General features: G+C 36.2%; 1 protein-coding gene across 3 annotated transcripts in view; it reads right to left on the minus strand.

The window, feature by feature from the left end:
* Window positions 1-26,611, minus strand: part of PDSS2 (decaprenyl diphosphate synthase subunit 2) — a 189,231-nt gene that overhangs the window by 38,226 nt on the left and 124,394 nt on the right. For all 3 annotated transcript variants that reach the window (XM_006205627.4, XM_072965668.1, XM_072965667.1), the window contains one exon: window positions 23,890-23,964. In XM_006205627.4, the coding sequence (XP_006205689.1) occupies window positions 23,890-23,964 (75 nt within the window). The remainder of the gene's footprint in view (window positions 1-23,889; window positions 23,965-26,611) is intronic.

Genomic DNA, 26,611 nt, shown 5'->3' on the forward strand with positions numbered 1-26,611 from the left:
CTTTAATACAACAGGTGCATGTGTATGCATGCATGTGTGGGGTGTTACGTATGTATGCTTGCACACACGATCATCCAAAAGTCAGCAAATACTTTATGGGGAAACACATGAGCTTTTCTTTCTAAAATCAAGAATAAGACAGAGATGCACACAATATTACAGCTATTTAACAATGTAATAGAAGAGGTAAGAAAAGGACAGATGTATAAAAATTAGAGGAGTTTATCACTATTTGAAGACAATATAACTGTAAATTGGGGAAAACCAAGAGACTCAACTAAAAAAACTACTACAAGCAAGAAGATAATTTAGTAAGTAGCAGCATATAAAACTAATGTAATTTATAATTAACATAAAAGATGTATTAACTACAGCTTTCATACATTAAAAACTAATCAGAAAGTATTGTAAATGGGATCTTCTGTTATATCTATGGAAAAAAGATTAAAAAGCTGGGAATATACTTAGAAAGCGATTCTCCCCTAGAACCTCCGGAAAGAATGCAACCCTACCAACATCCTGATTTGGGAGCTTCTGACCAATGAAAAAAAACTTTTCATCTCCCTCAAGTTTCACTCAGTGTTGGTGAGGCTGTGAAGAAACGGGCCTCTCAAATATGACCAGCAGAAGTGGAGGCTGGATAGAAGTTCTGCAATGCCCATCAAAATTACAAACGTATTTGCCCTGTGACCCAGCAAATCCTATTTGCAGGAATTAATCCTACATAAAGTCAAACATGTGAAGTTAAATACATATAAGGTTATGGTCTGTTGTTCATCCAGGTGCCAGGGTGATCCTTTTGAAACATAAGCTAGATAGAACCATATTGGCCTCTGTGATATTGAGCTAACACTCTAGGCCTGTTCGTCCTTCAGGCCTGTGCCACCCATTGTTCTCTGTCACACACTCTCCCCAGATGTCTGCACAGAGTGATCCCTCGTTGCTTTTGGGTCTGTAATTAAATTTCACTTCCAAAACCCTTCCCCATCATTTCCTCTCTCTTCACCCTGCTTGGAATATTTTTCCTTGATACTACTGGACCCCTTATATAGTTCTGTGTTTAATGGTTTATTGCCTGTTCCCATCACTAGAATGTCAGCTCCATGAAAGCAAAGACTGCTTTGCCCTCTACCGAATCATCAGCACCCAATACAGTCCATTAGGTGTGCAATAATATTTGCCGGATCTTTACCTTTCTTTTCTTTCTTCTCTTTCCCTTTTGTCCACCTTCCTCTATCCTTCTTATATTGAGCAAAAGAAAAAACTGAAATAATTCTCCCTGAATGCCTTCCTACTATGCAAAGAATCAAGATAAGCTCTACAGCATAGGATTCAAAGCAATGGTATCAGGTAATATTTCTGGCATTTTCTCCTGCCCAAAATAGCCCCTTTGAGGCCTGCATTTCAGCAATACAGGACAATTTGCTGTTTCTTGAATAAAGTGTGTATTTTCAAATTTGTGTGAATTAAAAAAATATTACTCCTTTCAAAGAGAATATCACCTCCCATTCCCTGCCCAGTAAACTCAATATATCCAGTTAAAATATCATTTCTTTGAGAAACATTCTCAAACATTCCCAAATACTTTCATCCTTAGACTAACATTACCTTATTCATATTTCAAAACAGCACTTAATTCTCTCTTAATTGTATGATTGCTTATTTGTCTTTTCCCTTGAGGACTGGATATAGTCTTAGTCACTTTTACATTTCTAATCACTTAGGCCATATTTAATTTTCAACAAATGTTTCCTAAATGAATAGAACTGTGTTTATCTGTTACATTTATTAAGTAATTGCATGTTCTTCTAAAAAATTTAGAAGTGAATGAGTAGATATATCCATACAACGGAATGTTACCCTGCAATAAAAAGGAAGGAAGTATGGACACATGCTATGCCACGGTGAACCTCAAAAATATTACGCTCAGTGAAAGGAGTTGCCCATGAGACCATATATTGTATGATTCTGTTTTTACGAAATGTAGGTTAGTGGTTGCCTGGACTGGGAGTGGGAACTGTCAAGGGCCATGAGGGACCTGACGGGGTGTGTGTGAAAATGTTCTGAAACTGACTTACAGTGAAAGTTGTATCACTCAATAAAGTTAACTAAAAATCATTGAATTGTATGCTTGAAATGGGTTAATTTTATAATATGTGAAGCATATCTCAATATGAAAGAGAAAAAAGGGCAATGAACATAACATTTTACATTTCTTGGTCTCAAATGCTTAAATTAACATTTAAAAAATTATATGACTAAATTAACTGTGGCTTGTATATCATCCTCATTTACTCATATAATATTTATTTAGGTTATGGGTTAGGCTCTTTGTGAAGCAATACAGATAGGAAGATAATTATTAATGGGTATTTATTAGAAAATAGCCTGTCCTCAAGAAGCTCATGGTCCAGGAATGGCATCTATATCTATACCTACCTATATGTGGATATAAATATAATAGATAAATCAGTAAGATTCAGTTTTATTTTATTTTCCTTATTATGATTAAGATATATTTTATTATCCATCATTTCTACGTTTTAAATTATGCAAATTATAAACAATCATTGAAAAAATCAGAAAATTCAGATAATCAAGAAACCATTAAGGCCTAGTCCCTTGAAATCTGCTATAATAAGTTAATCAGGTCATAAGTCAATAATTCTGCTCTTAAGTTAATCAGAAAATTTATTCCCTGAACATTAAATTATTACCTATCATGAACTTGGTTACCAATGGAACAAAGCTCCTTCATTCATTTCTGTCAGCTTGCCATGTATAAATTAAGAGACCATGCTCTGTTACAAAGGAAAAGTTAATGTACCACTGTGAAATATCAAGAAACCATTTTGACAACCACATCCAACTCAGTATCTTCAGATATCAGACATATAGAACTGGTGTGAAATGAATGTAGACAGAATAAATGAGACTCAGATATATGGGCAGCATCAACTTATATCTGTACAGTTTACAAAAGGGAGATACATTCAGTGGATATTTACTTTTGATGGGGTTTTCTTTCTTTCAGAAAGAATATATATCAACATACCTATTGAATGACTGTCAGACTGAAGTGTATTAATTTAAAAATGTAGGTCTCTTATTCACTGTAACATGACCTTTTTGCTCAAGTAAGGCTGGTTCAAAAAATAGGGGAAAAGGCTGAAGCTTACAAGATGATGTTTCCTGTGACAGTAGCACTGGTGGTTTTACTCAGATGTAATATGCTGTTCTGCCACTGAGTTGCCCAGGGGTCGTGCACTTTGAGTTGCTTTCCTAACGGTAGAAATACATTTGTATATACCTATACACATGAGACCAAAGTGTGTTTGTAAAGTGGCAGCTCGGTATTAAAGATTTAGTCCATTAAAGGCAAAACAGCTGACCCAGGCAGATGTCCAAGCCTCAACTAGAACCTGCCAAGATGAACTGCTACCTTTCATATTATCAGAAAAGAAGATGTTAAAAGAACTTCAAAGAAAGTATGCAAATATTTCCTGTTTTTATGCTTCCTACTTCAGATTAATATTCTGAGCTGCTACCTTTATCATTTATCTTTAAAATAAATCCTTATATACTCATGCAGCATAAATTTGCATTTGATAAGAGACCAGGTCTCTCAAAGGCCAGATTTCACCATTTAAAATGTTTGCTTCGAATTAGTCTTTTCAGTTATTTTAAGTAGGTAAACTAGAGCCAAAACGTTTACCAGCCTTAAAAAAAAAGCCAAATTAAGAACATTTTCAATAAAGACTCTCTAAATCTAGGGATAAGAAGGAAGCATGAGGGAGAACAGAATCTAACATTTTCTGGGAGCCAACTTAATGATGACACTTTCACATTCATTATTATATTAGCCCTCAAAGGTCTTAATTATCATTATTTCCATTTACTAGGCAAAGAGATTTGAAGACTGTATTTTGATCAAGATCAAACATTAGTAAGTGGTAGATATAGATCTTACCTGAATTCTATTTTGCTTAATACATAATAGAAATTCATGCAAAATATCTTTTATAGTTTAAAAAGTAGGCTGTATTTAAGAGTAAATGACGTTTCATCTGTTTGTCAACAAAGTATTTTAAACCTATAAATTAAATCTTTTAATAATGCCCACTGAAGAGATCCAAGAATCTATAGAGCATATAAATTAAAAGATTAGATATAATAGATAAAGTATTTTTCCAGGAATCCCAAAGGAGGGGGAAAAAGTATAATACTTTATTTAGCAGCACATCTAACAGTATGAAATAATTTGCTTTGATTTATAATCCAGTCATATTGGATACAGTAATGTGGGTATCTGGAAACTTTACATCTGTGTAAATCATGAGAGAGAAATTGATAAGGTTTGATAAATGTGTATAACTAAAGTTTGTTTTTAAAAGTGCTTCTATATAATAAATAAAGCTATCAAATTTTTACTCACACATTAAAGAGAAGGGTTGCCTGGGAATTTAAAAGTCAGGAATCCTTTGGTCTAGGGCCAGCCACCCCTTCCTGTACTCCCTACAGTCAGTTCTTGCTGCAGAGGGGAGAAGGGAAGACTATTTTGCAGCACAAATCCTTCAGCAGCTGGTATCCTTGGGATGGGGAAAGCCTTGAACAGCTAGAGGGCAGCAGATAGTCTTCAGATGGGTTGCACAGTAGGGGCATTAGGGAATACTGAATAATTCTTTGAGATGAACAACAGCACTAAAGGGAAACTTGGCTTGCTTTGAAATGTGCAGTGTATGCTGGTGCTTGACATACCACATAAACATGCAGTAGATGCAGGTCGATTAATTTTTTTGTGTGTGCTTACTATGCCAGGCACTATAGATTTGAGAATTGTGTATTACTCCTTGGCTTTTAGTAGAAGTTCAGCAACGGAGAAACACAGTACATAGAAACTAGTCTGGTATGTGAAGAGAGAGCTATGCTTACAACACAGAGAAGGGAGTGACCAGTTCTATCAGGGAAGGCTTCAGTGGGGGAACTGTTAGCTGAATCTAGTTCTGAATAATAAAATGGAATTAGCCTAGAAGATAAAGTTTGAATGACTCTGGGGCATCAATTATCAGTCCCATATTATTGAAGCACACAGTGGGAGAGGTAGGTAGAGAAAGACAAGATTACTCACGTAGTAGGTAAGAGGCCCAGAGGGCTGGACCTTATTACTTAGGTGCCAGGAAACTGTCTTCAGCAGGAAATTATATGATTGCAAGTGCAATGAGATGGGTTGTTCCAGAGGCAGTTTGGATTGGAGGGGCAACAACTGGAAGATCCACTAAGGGGTGAAGTGCTATGTTCCAGGTGAGCAGGGATGATGTTATAAAGTGGTGGCCAGTGGGGACGGAGAGATAAGAACTATCTGAGCTGCTCAAAAAGTGAAACAAAATAGCTCCCTATTGTGGACACAGCAGATGCTCACCAAGGAACCACTACCCTCTCCCGCCTTTCTAACAAACCCTAATTTTGTTCAGGTAGTCACTGCTCTTGCTAATCATAAATTTAGGAATGGGCATGTGGTCCAATTGTAGGCAGTGAGACATGAGGAAGTCTACCACAGAGCTCCTAGAAAGAGACTCAGATAAAAGTGGCAACTGTGGATGTTGATTTGTCTTGATTAGACAACACCAGGTCTACTGCAGCCAAAGTGCCACAAGTTTGATAATAAAAAAAGGACACTAGGAAGCAGAGCAGAGATGGAGGAAACCTTTATATTCATGGCGTTGTCATGTTATCCTTGATGCCTGATTACCTCTGCATGTTGAGTTAGAGTAAAATATATTTCCTTACTTTTATATATATTTAATTGGATTTCCCATTTTTTTGTGTGTATGGCTGAAAGCATTCCAATGAATTCATTCCTTAAGATGAAAAACGTTTATTCTATATGAAGTCTACACATGCCAACATTAACAAACTACTAAAACATTTTAGGAAGAATTTCCTTAGGATGGAGTATTAGTTATCTACTGCCACATAACAAATTACCTACAAATGTATCATCTTAAATTGACAATTATTTATTATCTCAGAGTTTCTGAGGGCCAGGAATCTAGAAATGGCTTAACTGACTGGTTCTGGCTCAGGATTTCTCATGAAGTTGCAGTTAAGTTGTTAGCTCGGGCTCCACTTATATAAAGGGGCTAAAGAATTCACTCCTGAGCTCAGTTGGCAGTAAATATTAGTTTCTTGCCGCTTTGGCCACTCTGTGGGGCTGCTCACATGACATGGTAGATGGCTTCCCTAGAGCAAGTGACCCAGTAGAAAGAGAGTGAGAGCACATCCAGGAAGGAAGCTTCACAATTTTTCATAACCTTATCTTGGAAGTGACACACCATCATTTCTGCTGCATGTTATTGGTCACACAGACCAACCTAGTACAATATGAGAAGGAATTAGACAAGGAACACTAGGAGGTAAGACTCATTGAGGGTTATCTTGGAAGCTGGTTACTAGAGATGGAGTCTATGATTAGAATTATTGGGTCAATAGATTTGAACATTTGAAGTTTCTTAAACATTCTGCAAGTAGTTTTATAGAAGAGTTCTTAAATGCACACTGACCAGTCAGGTTTGAGACTGTCTTATCACTGAATAGAATTACTATTTTACCCGCGAATTTAACAAGTGAAAAGTGGCATTTCATTTAAATATGGGAAGTAATTTCATTGATTAACCATTTGTATTTCCTCCATTTATTCATTTGTTAAAGATTTACTGAGCATCTTCTAAGTACAAGGCATTGTTTTAGGTGTTTATGCCAGTGAGCAAAACCACAGTGCACTCATAGTTCTTACAGTCTAGTAGGGAAGCCAGATAATCAGATAACCACATAGATAAACACGTAACTGCAAACTGAGATACTTCCAGTGGGGAAAATGAACATACTTTTATGACGGCAGTAATAAAAGGACCTGATTGAGACTGGAGCTTTGGGAATAGTTTCCTTGAAGTGACACTTGAGCTGACACAGGAAGGGTGAATAAGGGATAAGTAGTAAAGATGAAGAAGTAGGCAAGCATTGCATGCTAGCTTGCAAGGATTGCACAAACAGAGGAGAACAGTATGTCTGGGGAATCAGGGTAGACTGGGGCTGATAGGTAGACAGTGAAGGTAAAAATAGTGCAAGGCAAGGCTGGAGGGACAGACTGGGCCAGATTATGCAGGGTCTTTTGGGTCACTTACGGGATTTCAGTCTCTATCCATAGAGTGGTGGGATGTTACTAGGGGTTGAAATGGAGGCACAACAGCATCAGATTAAAATTCTGAGATCCCTTGTAGTGTGGAGAAAGACTAGAATATGGGAGAATTGCATACAGGGAAATGAAGGAAGAGGTTGTTGGAATAGCTAAGGTAAGAGATGACGGCATCATGGACCACACAAAAGGGGTAGGCACGGGGTAAAGTCAGGCTGCAGCCTGTGCCACTGACGGTTGGAGAGTGAGGGCATCAACAAGGTACTGCTCTTGACTCCTGCCAGGGACCGAATGTATGTGTCTCTACAACATTCATATGCTGAAGCCCTACTAGTGTTTAGGTCATATTTAGAGTAAGGAAGTAATTAAGGTTAAATAATTAATAATGGTGGGGATTAGTGTCCATATAAGAAGAAACACCAGTGAGCTCTCCTGGCTCTTTCACCACGGTTTGAGCACACAGTAAGAAGGTCACTTGCAAACCAGGAAGACAGCTCTCACCAGAAACTGAATTGCTAGAATCTTCACCTTGGACGTTTCCAGAATTGAAAGAAAATAAGTATCTGTTGTTTAAGCCACTCAGTCTATGGTATTTTGTTATGGCAGCTTGAGCTGACCAAAAAAAACTACCTTCTCTAAAATCTTAAGATTCAATCAGTGTGTTTTGAAAGTATATTTATACTCTTCCTCCCAACATCTTTTCAGCATGGTCTTAACAACTAACATGTTGGAAAGATCTATATTCTAGCTATCTTTTTGGGGGGGTATCAGAAGTTTTTTTTAAAATTGAAGTATAGTTAGTTTACAATGTTATGTCATCTTCTGGTGTACAGCACAATGCTTCAGTTGTACATGAATACACATATATTTGTTTTTATATTCTTTTTCACCATAAGTTACTATATATTTTAGTTATCTTTATGCTATTTCTGTGTAACAAACCACCCCAAAGCTTAGTGGCAAAAAACAACAGCCATTTTATGATCACAGATTCTGTGAGTCAGGAATTCAGGAAGGGAACAAGAAGAGGGCTTGTCTCTGCTCCATGATGTCTGGGACCTCAGTTGGGAAGACCTGAAAAGCTGGGGATGATTCAAAGGGCTAGGGCTGAAACAGCCGAGTTACCAGGGATCTACTTGCAATAAAATGGCTTTTTCACCCACACATCAATCAGGCCCATCTGGGATGGATGTCTGGAGCACCTTACCCATGGTCTCTCACAGCATGGTGGTTAAGGTCCAACAGGGAACAGACAGAGTGTTTCAAGAGAGTGAGCAATTCTAAGAGACCTTTTCATGGCTCAGCCTGAGAATTCAGTTAGTGTCACACCTACCGTACTCTACTGATTAAGGCACTCGCAGTTCCACTGAGGTTCAAGGGAAAGGGTCATAAAGCCTCACTACTTGACAGGAGGCGATGGGAGGAGAGTTAAGGAATTTGTGGCTTAGTTTTGTTGTTGTTTTTAATCATCTCAGTCTACAAACAAAGAGAGTGTTCAGGAGAGCAACTTGCTTTCTCTGCTCCCTCCCAGTTATGCTTCTGGCTAAGGTGATGATACAGGAGATGGAGCAAAGAGCCGTGGGGCTAAGCCTGGTGAGGGGCAGAAGATTTAAGGATGACTCATAAGGTTTTGACTTGAGAATCTGGATGAGTGGTGGTGCTCTTAGTGAAGACAGAGAACAACAAGAATGGGTTTGGAGGGAAAGATCATGTACTGAGTCTGAGATGCCTGTGACACCTTCAGGTGGAAATACTCAATAAGCAGCAAAATATTCAGCTCTAGAGCTCAGGAGTGATCTGGGATGGAGATTAAATTGGGACTCACTGGCATATGCAGATGGTAATTGAAGGCTTGGGCTTCATTTTCTAGTCTATTCTTGTCCTGTGATCAAAATGGTATTCTATTAAACAACTTACAAGCTTAATAATGATGTTTCATCTCTCAGGCAAATAAACTGCCTTTTAAGATGTTTTGCTGCAATAGCTGTCAGTGAGTGACCTGAAGTACCTCTAAATGGCATACAAATTCAATTTAAACATGTATCAAATAAAAACATCCACCAGACCCACTCTAAACTTGAGGGCCTACTTAATTGAAAGGGCCATTATATACACTAAGCTTTCCTGTCACCAATAGCTTTTCTGCCTTCTCAATATCTGTGTCAACCTTAGCTTTCTGGCCTATACACATCTAACTTAATACTCCTGTATTTGATTTCCACTATGCTTACTTCATAATACATTTGCTGTTCTCCCCTTTAAATAAAAACATTTTGTGGGTTAAAAAATAGACAGTACTATTTTTTTAAATGTGGTAGTGGGCACCTAGGTGTTTTATTTTCATTCTTTAAACTGTATATATGTCATACACACTGTTCTGTATGCTTGATACATTTCATAACAAAAAAAACACTCATTTAAACCACACTCAATAGCCTTTAAACCTGAATAAATTCAACATTTTTATTTGCAATGAATGATTTAAGACTGTGTCTACTTTATGAAAAAAGGATGTTAGTAAAATTATAAGTATTTATTATCACTGCCACCTGCATCTTCAAAGTCTTGGATATGTGAGTGATGTCAGCTTGAACAGATGCCCAGCAAACAATAAAACATGACACGGCGTGTTTTATTAGCTAGTTAATACATGTCTTGGGTACAATGTGAGGGACAGGTTGTGAGTAAATGTACCAATGAAATACACCCCAGAGGATCTTAATGCTTTTATACTGCACTCACTGTTTCACTTTTAAACCCCTTAAAATCTTCTCTCTTAAAGGTAGTTTTTTACATGTATATATACTTGGGATAGTTTTTACTTCAAAGAAAGGAAAATAAAATTTTCCTATTTCTAATCTACAAAGAAAACTTTCATTATGAACTCCATTCTACTTCGATAAGGTTAATTAGTTTCTTTGAACTCAAACTCACTTCACCCATTTTTATGGGAATAGTCTGCAAAACTCTGAATTTTGATCATTATTCTGTGCTTCTGTTTGTACACTGCATAGTAAGTTCTCCACATAAAACATTGTAGTCCTTTCTGGCTGCCTGAGGATTGACTGCCATCACGAACAACATGGTACCTATTCCAACCAGGAAGTGCATGACCAACCAACTACTTCAGTGGAAACAAATGGTCATTGATGACCTTCCTCCTGGGAAGGCAACAGTGCAGTGCCTAAGACAGAAATTTGGGAAAAGCTTGCTAAAATGTATAAAACCACAATTGATGTCATCTTTGAATTTGGATTCAAAAAGCCCATTTTAGTAGTGGGAAGACACTTGGCTTCAGCATGATTTACAATTCATGAAGTCAAACACAGACTTGCAAGACATGGCCTTTATGAGCAGAAAAAGATCTCAAAAAGCAGGGAAAGGAACACAAAAGCAGATTGAAGAAAGTTGGTGCTGGCAAAAAGAAGGTGCAGATTCTGCAATGACCTTATCTGTGGTGACTGCAGATTTTTTTCATAAGAAAATTAATAAACTATAAAAACTTCAAGAAAAGCACACACACACACACGCACACAAACACACAAACCCACTGTGGGTTCTTCATGAACAACCCTGACATGGATTTCCTGAAACTCCAAGTACTAAAATTCTGCTCTCTGCAGCCAGGGGACAGGTGGCATTCCAGTTACTAAGTGGGTCCCAGCCCTAGAAAGCAGGGCTTCTGTCCTCAGGCTTGAAGCCTCCAGTTAGCTCCTCAAATCAGAGCCCTAATGACAGGCTTGGCCTAGACCTCCAGGTCCCCACAGATTCTCTGACTCCAGCTGACTTCAGTTGACTACTGGTAAAGCTACTCCTAGATTCAGTGGCTTCAAAAAATAATCATTTATTACTGCTCATGTGTCTGTGGATCAGCTGGGATTCAGCTAATTTAGACTGGTGGCTCTGCTTCTCACTGTATGTCTCTGGTTGGCCGGAGACGCTTTGCTCCAAGTGTCTCTCATTCTTCTTGGACCAGCAGTCTATCCAGGGCATGTTTTTCTCATGGTGATGGCAGAGGCCCAAGAGAGCCTCCTACTGACCAAAGCAAATCAAATGGCTGGGGTAAAGGGCATATAGGAACACCCAGTCCATAGCAGAAGGGCATCGTAGTTACATGGCAAAGGACGTGGATGTGTATATTAGTTATCTATTGCTGCATAATAAATCACCCCAAACTTAGTGGCTTAAAACAACAAGAAACATTTATTGTGTCTCACAATTTCTGTGGGTCAGGAATTCAGGAATGGCTCAGCTGGGTGATTCTAGCTTGGGGCTATTCATGAAAAACCAGAAATGCTGAATTTTGCAGACAAAGTCTAAAATGAACCTGTACAAATACTCTATATTTTTAATTACTGTCTATTACTTAAAAAATTTTTTTTGCAAATCAATACATTTTAAGGAAAAATGCTGTTTAGAGGGTTCTTAGCACCAAAATGAAAGACTATAATATGTAAAGAACAAGTTAAGCAATGGTGAACATTGATTCAATTCCACAGAATACACAGTAAGAGAGTAATAAAACAGGAGACATAAACGGCAAATCACTTAGTAAGTTGAGAGAGAGGATACCTGCAGAACTCCTGGGCCCTTGCCCTTCACTTCTTTCCATTGCCAACAATCTCATCTGTTGCTTCACACTTGTGTTATTTCAACACTCTTCCAGCTGGTTTCTCTGCTTCTAATTCCTCTGGCTTCCAACTTCTCGTATTCACAGCTTCTACAATAATCTCTATCAAAGATCTTCTCTTTGTGTAAGATCCTATGGTGCTTCCTTCTGCTTACTATCTTAAATCCAAACTCCCCAATAAAAATGTTCAAGATCTATCCATTGACTCACTGATCCTTTTTAAAATTATCACCCTTTCATAGCAAGTGCTTTTTGCTTCAGCTCTGACTATAGTTTTGTCTCCATTTCACTTCTCAATACACATACTTAATTTGTCCAGCACAGCTGTTAGTGCATAATAGGCTCTCATTAACATTTGTTGACTGAACAGACCTAGAGTAATAACTAGGTAACCATAAAGTGAAATTACAAGTTTCTCTTCTTAGTTTTGGTTGAACCTGTGTTCAAAGCACCTTTATGTTTGAGCCACATATCTTTTCATAATACCTGTCTGCCTCTCTGAACATACCTCTCATCACTCTTCTGTTCACCCACCATGCTCCAGCTGGGTAGGCCTTCTTTCTACTTTTGGGATACATTAAGCTGGTTCCTCTCTCAGGTCTTTGCCTGAGTTGCTTTCTCTTCCTGGAATGCTTTTTCCTCTGTGTATTTTTCCACACAGCTGCCTGCTTTTTGTTACCTAGATCTCAGCTTCAAAGTTATTTCCTCAGGGAGGACCTCCAAGAACATTCACTCCAAAGCAACTCTCTCAATCTTTTATTAACACTTCTCCCTATTTAGTTCTTCACTGTGCAGTACCAGTTATTTTTCTTGATCATCTATTTATGTGATTAATTGTTTATAGTTGGCCTTTCCACCAAGATGTAAGCTCCACGAAAACAAAGATGTTTTGCTTACTGACCACTTGTATCACTAATGTCTGCCACACAGCAGATGCTCAAAAGATATGTTAAATGAATGAATAAACAAATCTGACTTCCCAGTCAATGCTCAAATTCAATTTTCTGATCCCAGGAAACCTCAACAACTTCTCCTAATTCATTTCTGCTATACCTTCTAAGACTCAAAAGAAAATTAGCTCCTCCAAGGAGCTTCCCTTGAAATACTGTTCATTCTTAATATTGCACATTCACCTATATATTTTGCTTATATCATATAATTTGACAAGTGGTCTTACAGGTAAATAGCTCTCCAGTGGTTTCATGCATGTTTTTCCTCTGACCTATATATATCATCAGATCCTTGAGGGCAAGTGTGTGTTTTTTGTTACAGCTTTGTTTTGAATGCTCCAGTAGCCCTCAGTGCACTATTGTACACATAGCATCAATTCAATGTAGGTTTACTAATAAACACTTGACCAAAATGGCCTAATATAGACCTGTGGCTAATGTAGGATTCATGATAACAAGTCAACCAGAAACCAATGAGAAACACATTATCTAGATTTTCAAATTTTAATCTCTTTATTATGTGAAAGCATCAAGAGAATCTTACTCTTTCAGTTTGCATCAAAAAAATTACCTTCACTGAGACATGAATTACTACATATCCTCTGATTTCTGGGTAGATGCTGGGAGAATGGGCTGTTTGCAATTTTATGTTGAAGGTACTATTCACTATATTCACCAATATCCTTTACATTAGGGCCCATCACATAGATCCCTATGTGTTTAATTTTAGAAAAAAATTTCTATACAAAAATTATTTGTAAAAAAAATTATTTGTAGCACTAGTCATCAAATAATAAATTCAGAACACAACCCATTTCTCTTTCAGTCTTAGTTGGGAAGAAACAGTGTCAAATTCAAAATCCACTTACAGTGCATCCTGGTAGTACTGATTACCATTTCCATTTCTTTTGTATTCTCCATTCTATTTTTATTTTTCTAAAGTTTTTTGTTTCTTTGTCTACCAAAACTCATTTAGCTATAAGTTTACAAAGAGGAATTCCCACATTACCTCTCTGGAGCTCTTGACTCTCTCTTTCATCTGGAGAGTCTGCCAACACCTCAACAGTAATATGATATCAACCAAACTCACTCACTTCTCTCTATAACCAGAAGTCTTTTATGTCAAATCCATCATCATTTTTTTTCTGGTCAACCAGCTGAAAAACATTGGAGCCATTTCTGATTTCTTATTTTTATGGATGAGGTAACCAACAGACAAACTAAAATAAGTTCTTTAGGGTACCAGCATCATACAGTTTATAGGGGGAAATGTTATACTTGTTATGTTTTAAAAAGTGATCACAATACACACTAAAAAATAAAATTATGAGGATCGGCACTTCTAGCAAGATGGAACAATAGTACTGGATTACTCTCACACCTGATACAACTAGAATACTGCACAAAATATACGAAAACAAGAGCTTTTAAGGCACTGAAAATCAGACAACAAAGGACCATGATCTCTGAGAGATGGGAAATGAATTAGCTTTACAATTGTTCCAGCTTACTGCTTGGATAGAATGCCAGGTTGCAATAGAGCCTTAAAAGTCTCCTTGAGTTGAGGAGATGGACATGGATGTCTAGAGAGGACAAAGAGGTTAGAGTTAGTGGCCAGAGTTCACAAGACAGAGTGCTCAAGAAAAGACAGATGCACAGAGCTCTGGGGGTGTACAGAGAGTTTCTCTCAAGTCTTCAGCTGAGTATTGCCAATGCATGGGTGCAAAGAAACCATCAAAGTCTAGGGGAAGAATCATTCAGAAAATACGGAGTGAACAATCCCTATAGCTCACAGGTCTGGCAATAGTTCCTGTTCCCACCAGTCTGAGTGGAAAACTCATAATTCATAGGGTATTAGTAGAGAACTCTGAAGGGTTTGCTTCAGCAGTGGGGAAAATTAGCCCTAGACTAAATGCTACTCTAGTCCTATGTAACAAAGCTTAGACTAACTGCTACTCTAGCATGTAAGACCTGAAAGGATCAAACTCTTTCCAGTCACTTAACTGCTTTCCATAAGAAAGCTCAAGAATATTTATAGAGACACAAAAATATCTAGCATCCAACAAAATAAAATTCACAGTGTCTGGCATCTAATTGAAAATAACCAAGCATGCAAAAAAAAAAAAAAAAAGAAAGAAAGAAAGAAAGAAAAAAAAGGCAGGAAAATACAATGCATAATGAGGAATAAAATCAGTCAATTGAAATCAACTTAGAAATGACAGATGATAGAATTAATAGATAGGGATATTAAAACAGTTTTCATAACTGTATTCCATATGGTCTAGGAGCTAGAAGAAACATTGAGCATGTTAAGTAGAGACATGGAAGATATAAATTGGTGAACTTGAATGCACACCAACAGAAACTATCCGAAATGAAATGTAAAGAGAAAAACATGGGGAAAAAAAAGAATACACCATCAGTGGGCTCTGGGAAAACTTCAAGCAGCCTATTACATATGCAATTGAAGTCCCTATGATAAAGGAGAGGGGAGGAAAGAACAAAAAATATAGAAAGAAATAATGACCAATATTTGATAAAATATTTCAATATTTTTTAACATTTTTTATTGATTTATAATCATTTTACAATGTTGTGTCAAATTCCAGTGTTCAGCACAATTTTTCAGTCATTCATGGACATATACACACTCATTGTCACATTTTTTTCTCTGTGATTTATCATAACATTTTGTGTATATTTCCCTGTGCTATACAGTGTAATCTTGTTTATCTATTCTACAATTTTGAAATCCCAGTCTATCCCTTCCCACCCTCTACCCCACTGGTAACCACAAGTCTGTATTCTCTGTCCATGAGTCTATTTAAAATATTTCAATATTTGATAAAAACAATAAACTCATAGATTCAAGAAGTTCAATGAACCACAAGCACAAGAATCATGAAAAAAAAATGATACCACTCCATCACAATAAAAGAAAATCATAAAAACAGCCAGAGAGATTTAGACATGTTATGTAAAGAGGAACAAAGGATGACAGTAGCTTTTTTGTTGGAAACAACGTAAGTGAAAAGACAATGAAATAATATCTTCAAAACACTGAAAGAAAATAAAAGTCATCAATCTTGAATTCTGTATCCATGAACATATCTCTCAAAAGCAGGGTTGAAATAAAGATTTTTTCAGAGACACAAAAGCTGAAAGATTAATTACCAGAAGACCTACACTATAGGCACTGTCAAAAAAAACTGGAAGAAGAAAAATAATACCACATGGAAACCTGAATCAACATAAAGAAATGAAAAACACTGAAGATATTAACTATGTGGGTAAATATAAAAGACTTAAAAAAATGAAATTGCTTTAAAATATAATCGAATGTTTAAAGTAAAAATAATAACAATGTATTGTGGAATTTATAATATATGTGTAAGTGAAATGTAAGACAAACCTGAGAGGGAAGAAACAGAAATAAACTTTTGTAAGGTTCTTGCAGTATAAGTAAAAGATCACTTGCAGGTAGCTTGTGGTAAGTAAAAACTATATATCATAAATTCAAAAGCAACCATTAAAAAAATGTATCAAAGATTTATAGCTAAGAAGTTAAAAAAAGAGACAAAATGGCATCATGTAAAATAATCTAAGAGAAAGCAGAAAAAGAAGAAAAGGGAAGAAAGAATAAATGAGACAAATAAAAAATAAATAACAAATAGTAGATTTAAAGTCAATCATATTAAAAAGCATCCAATGTAAATGATCTAAAGAGACAAATTAAAAGATAGAGATTGTCAGGCTGGATAAAAGAGCAAAATCCTATATACAGGAAGCCCATTTAAAATATATAAAAGGTAAAAGGATGGAAAAAACATATACCATGATAATTTTAATCAAAAGAAAGCTAGAGTGGTTAAATTGATCAGGAAGTTAATATAATGATCCTAAAGGTTAATGTGCCTAAAGCAGAGCTTCAAAATACATGGAAAAACCTGACAGAACTGCAGGGAGAAACAGAAAAATCCATAATTATAGTCAGAGACTTTAACACCTTTCTCTCAGTAACTGATAGAACAAGTAGGATGAAAATAATTATAGATATAGAAGACTTTAATGACACTATCAATCAAATTGACTTAATTGATATTTACAGAACAGTCTAAGAAATAATAGCAGAATATATATTCTTAAGTGAATATAAAACATTTACCAGGATAGATCATATTTGGGCCATAAAACAGCTCTTGATAAATTTAAAATAATTCAAGCCATATAAAATATATTCCCTAAACATAATGGTATTATAAATCAGTAACAGAAGTACATTTGGAAAATCCCCAAATATTTGGAAATTAAATAACAAACTTTTAAATAATCTGTAAGTCAAAGGAAGAAAAATCAAAAGAGAAAATTAGTAAGTAGTGTGAACTGAATGGAAATGAAAAACAACATAATGGAAATTTGTGAGATGCTACTAACATAGCACTTAGAGGGAAATTCATTACACTAAATGCCATATTAGAAAAGAATCAGGTCTCAAATAAATGATTTCATCTTAAAAAAAACTAATAATAAATAAATAAATAAATGTAAAATCAAAACAATCAGAAGAAAAGAGATGATAAAGCTCAGAGTAAACCTCAATTAATTCACCATATTAACAAACTAAAAAAGAAGAACCCAAAAGACAATGAGAAAAAAAAAAACTAAAAAAGGGAAATATGATCACCTCAGTAACTGCAGAAATAAAAACTGTCAAAATCTAACATTAATTCCTGATTTAAAAAGTCTCAGGAAATTAGGAATATAAGGGAATGTTTTCACTAATAAAGAGCGTCTACTAAAACAAAAACAAAATCCTACAGCTAACATCACACTTAATGGTGGTAAAATACTGAACACTTTCCTCCTAGCATCAGGAGCAAGGCAAGGATGTCCATTCTCACTACTTAAACATTATATTGGAGGCTCTAGTTGTTGGGCCTGAGATTTGATTATACTCTGCATACAAACTGAGTTAGCTTCCTACTGTTTTGAAGATGCTAAGACTCCTGGGTCAGAGACAAAGGACTTTATTATTCACAGCAAGGCAAGAAGTATGTGCATTAGCATATCTGTATTGGTTACCCTTGACCCCAGATCCTGTAGGGGCAATGCAATGGGCTCAGATGGATGCTGTGCTGTCAGTGGATTTATGTTACAGCTAAAAAACACTGAGTTTGAGGGAGCCACTGACTTTGCAGCAAGTAGTAAGCAAGGAGTGCTGGATGTGTTTATTATCTTCATTGTGATGACAGCTTCATTGGACACACATATATACCAAAACATATCAGATGTGCACTTTAAATATTTGCAGTTTACTGTACATCAATAAAGCTGTCAAAAATGAGAAAAATTTTCCATTCCAAGCATTCTAGGCCTTTCTATATCATTAAGTTAACAAATATTTTTGGGTTACTACTACTGTGCTAGGCCCTGTGCTGATACTGGGAATAATATAATCGTAAACAAAATCCCTCCTCCCATGGAGTTTATATTCTTGTAGAAGGAGACTGAAAATAAATAATAAGAAAAACATTGGATAGTGACAACTCTGATTAAAATAAGAAGAATTAAGTAGGGTGGCTACTTTATTAGTTTTTAAAAATTTTTTTGGGGGGATATTAGGTTTATTTATTATTTTATTTTACTTTATTTATTTTTAATGGAGGTACTGGGGATTGAACCCAGGACCTCATGCATGTTACCACTGAGCTATATTCTCCCTGCCCCACCTCCCAGGGTGGCTACTTTAGACTGGGAGCAAGGTAGTCTCTCTGAGATGATACTGACGTAGAGTTATGACAATCAAGAAGGGGTCAGCCATGGTGAGCTAGGAGAAGAGCAACTCTGATCTTCATTATTATTTTGATTTCCCAACTGTTCTCATCTCCCTCTGATCTCCTGTAAGCCACTGCTGAACTGACTTCCCCAAAGGTTAACATGATCATGTAATTATTTTGTTTTAAAACCTTTGATCTCTCTCCTATCTCAATAACTAAATATGACATTAGCTCTATATTCTGAGTCTTCATGCATATGATAAAAACCTATCTTTCCAGTCTCCTCACTATTCCTTTACTCTTACATGAAGGGAGCCCTGATCTTAAGTATGCTTCCTACTTCTGAACATGCTGTTTCCTCTGCTCAGAATGCCATCCTTCTCCTCAAGGATGCCATCAGTAGAGAGCCTTCCTATCCTTAAATGTCTGTCTCAAATATCACATTCTCTTTAATATTTTTTCTAATTTTCCCAACCAGATGTAATTTTTGTTCACATTTCTCCCTGTTACTTTTCTCAATGGGAAAAACTCTTCTTGCTCATCTTTTTGTTATATTTTACATGGTGGTGTAGGGCTTTTCAGATAGATAATCCACAACTTCCTAGTGGATTGAATTATTTTATCTTTATGTTTTACTTGAAAGCTGCATGAAAGCCAATAGAGAAAAAAAAAGGATAAGCATAAAGACAAAACAAAAAAGTGGACGGAAGTTATCTTACCCCACAGAAGCAATGATATTCCTCATAAGAGAATAACCTACTGAAAATGCAATGTGTTTAGAAAAAACTAGAGTAGATCTTTATAATTACTGTGACTCTGTTAAAAGCAGTTCTTTTCCAGGAGAACTGGATCCTCCTTAAAACCCTCTCACTTTCCTGAGACTGGGACCAGGCTAACATCAGCAGAACCAAGAAGTGTGCTGTTCCTCATCTCAACACCAACATGAGTTGAAGACATATCCCTTTCAAAGGACCTTGATTAGATTCTTAAGGTGGGTGGGAAATAAACAATAAAAAAATCAGAAAAAGAGTGTGTTGGGGTCCCCAAGATCACCCCAGGTTTTGACGATTTGTTAGAAGGACACACAGGACTCAGCATATACTTGAACTTACAGGTATGGTTTATTACAGCAAAAGATACAAAGTAAAACCGGCTAAGGAAAAAGGTGCATGAAATGAAGTCTGGAGGAAACCAGGTGTAAGCCTCCCTGAGTTCTTCTACCAGTGGAGTCTCACAGAAAGTGATTAACTCCTCCAAGAACTAATGCGTATGAAAACATATGTGAAATATTGTCTAGCAGGGAAACTCACTGGAGACAGCGCTCAGGGTTTTTGTTGGGGTTGGTGATGTAGGCATACTCTGCCTAGTACGTACCAAAATTCTAGACTCCCAGAAGGAAAGCAGGTGATCAGTATAAACTACATTGTTTGCAGAAACAGTTTAGGCACAGTGATCTGGTCTTATCAGTTAAAGAATGGTTCCAAGTTCCCAGACACTAGTCAAGGGCCAACGCTCTAAGCAGGCTTTTCTAAGGATAGTAATCTCTTTTTCTGGGATATATTGAAAATATTCTTACTTTTTTATTGCAGAATCTCACTTTTAGAGTTTTTTTAAGCAAATAGTATGAAGTAGAGCAAAGTTATGTACACTAAAATGTTCATCACAATACTGTTTAAATTAGTAAAAAAAAAAAAAATAAACAACATAAGTGTCCAAAAACTGTGGAATGGCTTAGTAAATTATGGCATAGTAGGATGAAGAAATATTAGTCATTAAAATTATATTTTTGAAGATTTTTAATAACAAAAATGACTATCCTGGGGAGTAAATTAAGACAAAGAATTATATATACAATAATAAGTCAAAAATGGGAGAAATAGAGAATGAAATTTAGAAGAAAATACATCAAAATGTAATCATGATTAATTTCTGAGGGATGGTTTATATAAAGTAATTTTTATTTTCCTTGTAAACTTTTTCTGTGCTTTCTTTCAATTTTTATTTAATAAACTTGTATTTACTTTTCTAATTAAAAAACAAGATATAATAATATAAGAATTGTGTTAAAAAGATTTTAGATATAATGGTCTGTGCCTTCAAAGCTAGTTTAGCTAAAATATGAAATATTTTATGAAATATTTTTAGTATGCACAGTGAGTTATATGAATACAATGTATAAGGCAGAGCTTGACTAAAGAGCTCAGGATTGCAAACGACCATTTAAAATGCAATTTTCTATTTAACATGTTTCTTTCTTCAATTAGCTAACAACAAAAGAAAAACAGGCAAAGGGAGGGGAGATATTATGAACACTACAGAAAGCACAATGACTAATTTTTATTATAAGGAAGAAATGGTTCACAAACTAGTAAATGTAAAAATAAAAATGTTACTTTTCAATGGATAGAACAAAGGATGAATTTCCTAAATAACACTGAATGTTTACATGATCCCAATTTATGTACAATCTGTTAGGTATTACTAACAGAAATCACATAAATTTTCAAATTTTAAGGAGGATTGGGTAATTACCCTACAAACTTCTGGAGAAGGTGATTTCTAACATATTCAATTACAATTCCCCTCCATTTGCTTTAATGCATCTACTCTAGTCACATAGATAATACTCCACAGAAAGCTATTTTTATACTACCCAGCTTCTCCATCACCACATTAAGTAGCCATATAGGAAACAGACCACTATTGTATCCTCTTATCCCTGGAGAGATGAAATGGTTTGCAGCTTATTTTCAATCACAAAGCAATTCTTTTGTGTACCGAATTGGCCCCAGGCTACCGAGGTTGTGCAACTCACTTTCCACATGACCTCCACTTGTGGCTGCTTCCCAAACGTGTCAGAACATGAAAACCTTGAAGGCACTCCATGTGGGGCAGTGCTCCCTCTGCCTCTGAAGTGATTCCTGGGCCAAGTTAGAAAAACCAAATTCTGAACAGCCATTGGGATGGCAAGCACACTTAGAAGGGAGGGAAAAAAAAACCAAAAAAACCCCAGAATTTCTGGTTAGGAAGGGAAATGCGGTTAACCTAAATTGGACCTAGAGAGCAAATGGAGGCATCAAAAAGCACTCCCACTGCTTCAGTTCGACTATGCATTTTTGTTTGTTGTAAAAAAAGAACAGCTCTTTAAATAGTTTGGCTATATTCAGAAATGTAACTGCTTTAAAAGGTCTCAAATGTTTTAAAGGACTGTATTTGGGAGGTGGTGGGGAGAGAGGGCAGATGACAAAGCATTGCTACAGATTCTTTTGAGTAAAACTTATTAGCTTATGAAAGTCAGCAGTTGGTACTTGATAAGTGGTGGTTCGTGTGTGATCAACAGTTCTTCAGACTTCGTTGCTGCCTCTTTTCTTTTTCCCAGGAAGAGATAGATTATATAGGATTTGGACATCAAAAAAACTGTTCAGATCATGTCACTGTCAAACATGCATTAAGAACTTCCAGACACTACGCTTTCCTGCCATTTGTCATCTCTGAACTCTAGGCTTTTCCTCTGTAAAATGGGTATGCCAACACGTCACCCTTTTCATACGTGATTGGGTAGAAAGAAAGAATCGGCAAACTGTGACATGCTATCCACGCATTTATTATTGTTGTTGCTATGAGGTCTGCCTAACATATGGAAAGTACTTAACAAATGTTTGCAAAATTATTAATAAACTGGACTAATTATAGTGGACAAATGGTAAGAATGAGTAAGTCAAGAACCTTAAAATCAACAATAACACTTCCACTTAACAATTAACAGATATTTAACTATAAAACATTAATATCTTATATGAAACTAAGCTGAGTACCTTGGAAATATCCCGGGAGGGGGAAACAAGGCTTCAACTGCCAGAAGAGGTCACTGTAATCATCATATATGGTCAGATCTCAGGTATGGTAGAGGCTTGCTAGCAAATCAGGTTTCATAAAGGTACAAAGGCAGTGAGTGAGAGGTTAAGAGCCTGAGCTCTGAAGTTCAAATCTCAACTAACAACTTGTATGACTGTGGACAAATTACTTAATCTTTTCTGAGTCTCAGTTTTTATATTATAAAATGGGGAGAGTAGTATTATCTGCTGGCAGGATGATTGTGAAAAATTTAATGAATAGGTGAATTACTACAGTGTTACTTGCTTAGCTATCATCATCTTCATCATACTACATACGAGGAAAGGTCTTCCTATGAGTGCAACTAGACCACGAATCCTCCATTTCACAATGTGCTATTAACCCTCAGCCATGGTAGTGAACTATGGTATGCTTTTGAAAAATGTAGCAAAGGGGGTCTACTGTGCATATATCTTGCCAGGCCCCTACACACCACTATGCTGCTTAGGTGAAGTTAGATATGTCTGCCAGGAACTGTGGTTCCCTGAACCAAATGTTAGCAGATGTCCAAGGTACGGTTCTTCATATTTCACTCACCACTCTCTGAACCATCCAGAATCCCTGGGTTATACTTTAAAATTTTAAATTTCATATCCAAGTTGCTCATGCCCTGTGTTTCACTTTCAGTAAAATTTTTCTTTCTTCAAATGGAAACATCGTCAAAAAGCTCAAGATGTGCATACATGCATATTTTTCTAATTTGCAGTGAGTGAAATCTTGCTAATGCAGAAGCTAAAGAAGTTAGAATAATGAAACACTAAGATAGGAGTCCCTTATAATGGTATATAACATGTTAAATGATGGCGGTGGTCAATGAAGCAATTGCTTCACATTCAATAACCTGCTGAAATGAAATAACTGCATTTCAAAGAAATAAAACCTAATCCTTTTTGAGATGTCCTGCTAAATGAGTCAAAAAACCTTAATTCTAGATCTATAAAATTAATCAAAATAATCCAACTGTGCAACCATCCTACTTCTTATCGCAGAGAATTTAATAACGCAGTAAATTCTGGATCTTAGATATAAAAGACATCCTTCCCACATGCCTCCAACAGTCACCACTTTGGGATCATGTCCACTCTTCTGGGACATGGAAAGCTCCTTCCTCTGGGGAAAGGCTGGGTTCAGCTTCTTCAGCATGAGCTGCTTCTCCAGCCTGCCTGCCTTGTGACAGTGCTACCTGCCAGCCAGAAGCATCCTGGTCTTCTGGGCTGCTGCAGATTGAACAGACTGTGAATCCAGCCAGAGGATAAGAGGTTGTTTTAATTGGCTAAATCTGCTATGTACTAAGCGTATGGCCACGAATTTGTAGCCAAAACACTAATCTAAAAAAGTGTCATGTGCAATTTAAACACAAAACAAAAATGACATTTTTGCTCATCAATCTAGTTTTGCCATGAGGGTTTTTAACCTAACATTTTATAATGATTACCAAATCCTTACCTTTGCTGAAGTAGAATTTTCATGGTATACTCCTTGTACCAAGTCCATAAGAGCACTTGCTAAAAGTTCCACAACCTAAGAAAACAACAACAAAAAAAAGAAAACAAACAATTTAAAAAATGTATCCTCATTTTTATCCAAGAAGGCTTAGTAGCAAGGCAGTATTGCACTTGATAGAAAAAAAAAGCGAGGGCGGGCAGTGGGGGGGCAGGTTATATGCAAAAATCCTGGCAAATGGCATTGCCCACCTAGATATTAGTGCTGTGATCCAATTTTTTTCCAGTCATAATTCAAGCAAAAAAAAAAAAAAACTTACAAGCATAGCACTTAACTAATATATATGAAAATCCAGTACTAGCCATATTGAACATAAACTTAAATTTCAGATAACTAATGAAATCTTAACTCTATTTTCTGTATGCTTATTTCTGTCAGGTGGATACTTTTTCAATATCCCCATTTTGGGAGTCATCACAGTACTAATTTTCATACTTAATATAGAAAGAAAAGCAAAAGCAAAAAAATGGTTAACTTTCTTAATGTGTTCATTCTGTTGTACTAAAAATGCACTGTGGATATATCTGGTGCAGGGCCCTTGGGTCAAATATACCATAAACACTGAAAATTTTTTAGAGAACTGCAATATTAAAATTGTATTCATCAAACCTGTATTATTTTCAAAGCTCAGGCTATTAAAAAAAATCAAACAAAATCAAAAGCTTTGAACTTGTTCCAGAATGTAAAACAAGCAGAAACAGTAAATGGTCTCTTTGGAACTACTGTACAATTTAGAGTTGTTTGCATAAACCATCTTAATTCAAGAGTATAAAATAGTGGTATTTTACTAATGTTCAATGCAGCCATTTCAAACAAGAATTCCTCAAGGCAACCCTATCTGCTTCTTACAAAGTCTCAATATCTTGTATATTTAGCTTCCTATATTATGCAGTCCTGTATCAGATTCCCACTCTTTGCTTCCTAAAATTTAGCTCAGTTCTGATTGAATTAAAGGATCTTGTTTCAGCTTTTATCATTCTTGTAACTGAAGACATTATTAAGCCAAAGGATACAGATCCAAACAACAAGATACTTCAATTTCAGGTATCTTGTATTCAATAAACATTTTCTTAGAGGCAAATTACATTAATTTGTAAAAAGACTTGCTTCAAAATTTTAACACATGGGCATTTATCTCCAAATTTATATTTACTTACATTCATACTGCATAACACACACAAGGCTGTTGATATGGAAATTTTGCTGATTAAAGGCAAAATTTTTTTCTAGCTCTGCAGATGGGTTAATCTGTAAGACTTATACAAAGTCTTTTTTTTTTTTTAATCTCACTGCCCTTTAGGTAACCGAATACTTAAGAAATATTGTAGCAATATGAGATGCAGAGGAACTGCAAGGACAATGATCCTACAGTGTTACCAGATGTGTTGAGTTATTTAAGTGGGGAAGAGAGAAAAATGAATGGATTTTTTTCCCCCCTGAAGGTATCAGATAAGCTCTATTCCCAAATCCAGAAGGATCGAGTATCACCAATAGGTCTATGAAAGACTGTAACTAAACGCACAGCATCAGATTGGATTACAGTTTACACAAGCAACATCCCAAGGTTCCTCTGATGGCTGGACACATAATACAGATCAATCAGTCACTAAGAAATGTTATGGTTTTGAAACAGTTCGAGGTCTCAGAACAGCACTGGTAAAGTGAAGAGGGATTTATAAAGAGAAACTCTGACACTAAATGTTAAAATGATGGCATGAACTTTTAACAATGGATCTGGTTTTGGATAACAAGAGTGTTTCTTAACTTCCCTGAAATTGCAGACCAGAAAGAAGCAATGAAAACATTTTATTCTCTCTTTTTCTCTTAATGCAATTAGCAAACAGAAGTAGATCATTTCTAATTTATAAATGACCTGTACTTCTAAACGGCCATCCTTGCTTGAGCAGAATACACCTTTATTACCAACAACAACCATCAAGGAAAAAGCTTTGGACTTCTTGGGTTAACAAGTCCAGAGAGGTAATAATAGAGTATGAAAAGCAGGATAGCCTAGGGGAGTTGAATATGTCCCAGGCAAAAGTGACTTACCCAGCACACACACAAATGTCTTTCCATTGCCTGAAATATTTACTTTAAAAATTATACCAAAAAGGGATGTGTTTAAGTATTATCCTCCTGTAAAATCACAAATATTCTAGGAAGACCATAGGGCTACCAGCCACATGTATGTTAACAAGACCATTTAACGATCTTATCTTTTTTTTTTTCATTACATGGCTTACTACCAAAGGCATTCACCTGTTTAGATATCTACTGTACTTAAATATAAGAAAGCACTTGTTTAATGGGATTTCCCCACCTCAGGAATGATTTGTTCAAGCAACCCAAAATGGTAGCAAGGATAATGGCAGCCAGGAGACTCTAGAGCCTAACTGCCAGACCACCTGAGACTAAGAGTCCTTACCGCAGACTTCCTGGTGCTCCAGGCAGGAACAACCATGAGAAAGATTCAAGGACTTCTGTTCCAAGCCCAGAAAAAAGATAGGTTGAAAGAGCCTCCATGTCAGCAGCCCTCGGAAACCCAACAGATTAGCAGGTTGTGATGAAACAGAGCAGAGCAGTGGGAGGGACAGGATTTAGATTCTGCCTCAAGGCCTATTACCAATTGCATTGTGAGGTTTGGGGCAAATCAATTACTTTCTCT

The sequence above is a fragment of the Vicugna pacos genome, chromosome 8 (assembly GCF_048564905.1).
Source record: "Vicugna pacos chromosome 8, VicPac4, whole genome shotgun sequence".
NCBI lineage: Eukaryota > Metazoa > Chordata > Mammalia > Artiodactyla > Camelidae > Vicugna > Vicugna pacos.